This window comes from Dufourea novaeangliae, unplaced genomic scaffold, assembly GCF_001272555.1.
Source record: "Dufourea novaeangliae isolate 0120121106 unplaced genomic scaffold, ASM127255v1 scaffold388, whole genome shotgun sequence".
Classification (NCBI taxonomy): domain Eukaryota; kingdom Metazoa; phylum Arthropoda; class Insecta; order Hymenoptera; family Halictidae; genus Dufourea; species Dufourea novaeangliae.
This window is the reverse complement of record NW_015374260.1, coordinates 21,110-24,933: the sequence shown is the minus strand read 5'-3', so window position 1 is coordinate 24,933 and position 3,824 is coordinate 21,110. Positions and strand designations below refer to the sequence as shown.

General features: G+C 35.5%; 1 protein-coding gene across 1 annotated transcript in view; it reads left to right on the top strand.

Annotated features, from left to right (window-relative positions):
* Positions 1-459: 459 nt before the first annotated feature.
* The window catches only part of LOC107192635 (protein real-time-like), a gene marked incomplete at its 3' end in the record, with an annotated part of 22,405 nt that continues 19,040 nt past the window's right edge, over positions 460-3,824 (top strand). Inside the window, exons 1-2 of the mRNA XM_015581941.1 lie at positions 460-519; positions 1,172-1,321. Coding sequence (XP_015437427.1) covers positions 460-519; positions 1,172-1,321 — 210 coding nt within the window. The remainder of the gene's footprint in view (positions 520-1,171; positions 1,322-3,824) is intronic.

The following is a 3,824-nucleotide window of genomic DNA, read 5'->3' as shown; positions in this document are numbered from 1 at the left end:
TAAATCTTCATACGCTGAATACGAATCTGCAAACCGTTTCTTTCCAGCACATCCAGTTATTGAAAAAATCTATTTGAAAAAAATGTCAAATTTTCAACTTTGGAGCTGTGTTGTGCTCTTACAGTAATAGTTATTCAGTTTCTTTTTACACGCATTAATTCTCTAGACTCTTGCGAACAAAATGATATAAGTTGTTATTAGATTATAGACATCTAAATATGTTTAAGTAATGTTCAAAGTGAAAATCACTCCTAAATGCACCACTTTTTGCTGATATTCTATAATTTATTTCAAAACCTAGAGGTCTAGGAGAAAATCTAACCATAGCATGCAATAGAGTAGAACTTTCTGCTGCAGGAGGTGTAAAGTGTAGGAACAACAGAGAACAAAGTTTCATTAAAAAAATGAAACGTGCTACCTTTCATAGCACACGTCAAGTAAACCTCGACAAGTTAAACCATGTACAGGGTGTCGGACAAGAACAAAACTCCAAAGGAAGTTGTTCAAAGAATACTTTATGTACAATTGAAACAATTTTTTCCACTAATTCCATCGAAAAAAAATTAAATCTTTTGCGTGGAGTCTAAACAAATTTCAGGTGTGTTGCCAAAGAATTGAAAATTTGCATGCGTGGAGACATTGTATTGTACAAGTAGCGGCACAGATTACTCCAGGAATGTTGGAAACTGTTTTCTTGTATGCTGAATTGAAGAAATTGTTTGAATTGTGCATTGAAATATTCCTTTAATAACATCCTCTTGGAGTTTGATCTTTGTTCAACAATTTATATAAAATATATAAAGGCTTTGTGGACATCCTGTATAAATACAAGAAATCTAAAAAAACTTAAGTTCCCCTTTTTTACGAGTACAATGGACTCTAACTATATTGCCACGCGAGGCACTTCCCCTTCACACGTACTTTCGATCACAGAAATTTGCTCTCCCACCACGTTGCGTACGCCGGCGCACCAGCACGATCTATCTTCTGCGCAGGCGTTGAGGCCGAGACTATAACGATAGAACTTACCATGGAAGGGACTCTGAGCTCATTGCCATTTTACTCTCCTATAGCCCCGACCATGGCAATATAAGTAGAGTCCACTGTATTATTTACTTCATACCTATAAACTGTTTATATAAATTTTGATATATTTTTATTGTATTTCTAGGCATATGAACGTAGGTTTCCAACATGTCCGCAAATTCCCGTTTTTGTTGGTTGCGAGATAGTTTCAGACGAGGAGAGTGATAACGGTGCTATTCGAATAACGGAACGAAGATGCAAACTCAATGTAGATGCGCCATATATCTTGAAAAAGGTATGTCTTAAGAGTAGCCAAGATGTTCGTACAACAATTTTAAAAATTAGTTGATACTGTAATTTACTTGGTTATGCCTACCTGCAAGCTCGAAAAAGACATGTACTTTTGGAATGTATTTTTAAAAAACTTGAAGACTTTTTTAAACATACATCATTGTATTCGAAAGTATACATTTTAAAGTGCTTATAATAATTTCTTCAATGCAAAATATGAATAAATAGGGGAAATATCAGCGATCTCCCGGCGGTGTTTTTATTTTAGACGTTTTGCGATGACCACTGTAACTTCGTGTTCGTTTATCTAAAATAAAAAATCCGAGCAAATTTAGTTAATATATTAAATTATCTACTGCCCAATCGTTCATTATCCTGAAAAATTAATTTACGACAAAATGGCGGCTGTTCAAAATCGAACTATCGATGTTTGCTAAAAAAAATCGTTCAATTTTGATCTATAAAATAAAAACTACGCAATGAAATACAAAAAGCCACGATCAGCACTAGATTTCTATGTATAGAATGAGTCTACCAAAGCTGAATCAGTTCGATGCAGCGGTTCTGGAGATATTTTGATCACCGATTTTGAAAATGTGGTTTTGAGAAAAACACGTTTAAAGTTTCAAGTCAGGTTTACAACCGAATCAATGCAAGTTTTTTATATATAGTTATTCTTAGTATTACGGCTTCATATAGCTTTGTGTATTTACTAACACAACCATACAGTACATTGGGACACAGTATTCATGACTTATGCACCCCTAGAAAGAGATTCTACCACTTTATATCTGCCCCAAAATATTAACTTCTATTTAAAAAATTGAAGACGTGCTTGAAATTTCGAAATGCTAATGATGGAAAGAAATTGAATAATAAACATAATAATCACTATGGGACCCCGTTCGAACCATACAGATTTCATCTGTAGCAATTTTCGTCCAAATTATTGCATTGGGAGTTATCGTAGTGATTTCACTTACATATAAGGTGTCCTCGCTAACAACATATACAGTAGACATTCGTTTCCCGCACTAGTCGGGGCTGTAGCGGGCCAGAATTCCAGGAACCGTACAGGAATCGGACACCAGTCCAGTGATGCCAGAATCGTGGTACTGTGTTGCTAAGTTATGTTTATTCCAGAAGGAAAAATCAAGCATTATCAGTCCAAACATTAGTAAAATAGAATATACATTTGAATAGTAATAAACACTACGCATACAGAGAACATTGCACTGACTACAGTTCTAATAATACAAAGAACAACTGGACGCTTCTCATGGCGTAGTACACACTTGAACAAAAAAAACCTACATAGTCATGAAAACATACATAAATAAAATAATTACTCCTCAACACTCCTCCTTCATTATTTTACAACGCAAATTTGCAAATATCTTACGGGCTAATGGTTTGGTCAATATATCGGCTAATTGTTCAGAACTTCTGACATTTTCTAACTTCACAGTTTCTCCAATATGTTCCTGTATAAACTTTCTCGGAATGTCAATATGTTTCTTCCCGTGCGTTATCTTCCCTTTACTGGTGCTTTGTAGCATATGTACAGCAGACTGGTTATCAATGCATAGTGTGGTGGGTTCACTCAAGTTCAAGAAGTTTAGTTCGTTTGCGATACGTCGTATCCAGCATATGTCATCAATTTACGAAACAGCTGCTCGATACTCAGCCTCAGAAGTTGAAGTTAACATGACGTTGCTTTTTGGTATACCATACAATTGGACCTCCTCTGATAACAAGAACACCAGTAGTGGAATATCAAGTGAATTTATCACCTCCATAATCCGAGTCAGTATAGGCAATAAGTCTCGTGTCACCATCGAAAAATATTCCATAACTATCTGTTCCTTTCAAGTATTGGAACACACGTTTAATCATCTTCCAATGACTTACCATAGGTTTACCATTAAAACGACTTAGATAATTCACCACATAGCTGATATCTGGACGAGATATCACAGACAAGTACAACAGACTTCCAATAGCTTCACGATAAGGTTCTGACTTGTTCAGTGGTTTGTCATTTACATAATTCTCTTCATCAGTTACCATACCACGCTCCATGGGTGTGGGCGTCGTATTCAACATATAAAATTTGAAGTGTTTGAGAATTTTCTTGATGTATTTAGACTGATTAACAAAAATTCCAGATTGACCATTTTGTATTTCCATACCAAGATATGACAGTTTTCCTTGACGAGCGGTATCATAAGTGACCTCAAATTTATGATTTAGTGCCTTCAGAATTTCAATCATGGCATCCACATTGGTACCTGCAAGCAGTCCATCATCTACAAATAAAACAATAATCAGACTTCTATCTCTATTATAGTAAACACATGGGTCGTCATCCGTATTGACGAATTCTAAAGATTCAAGAAATTTTGAAAAGTTCTCATTCCAATTCTTCGGTGCCTGTTTCAGTCCATAAATACTTTTGTTCAATTTGCATACACGACCTGTACCGTCATCAAATCCTTCCGGCTGAT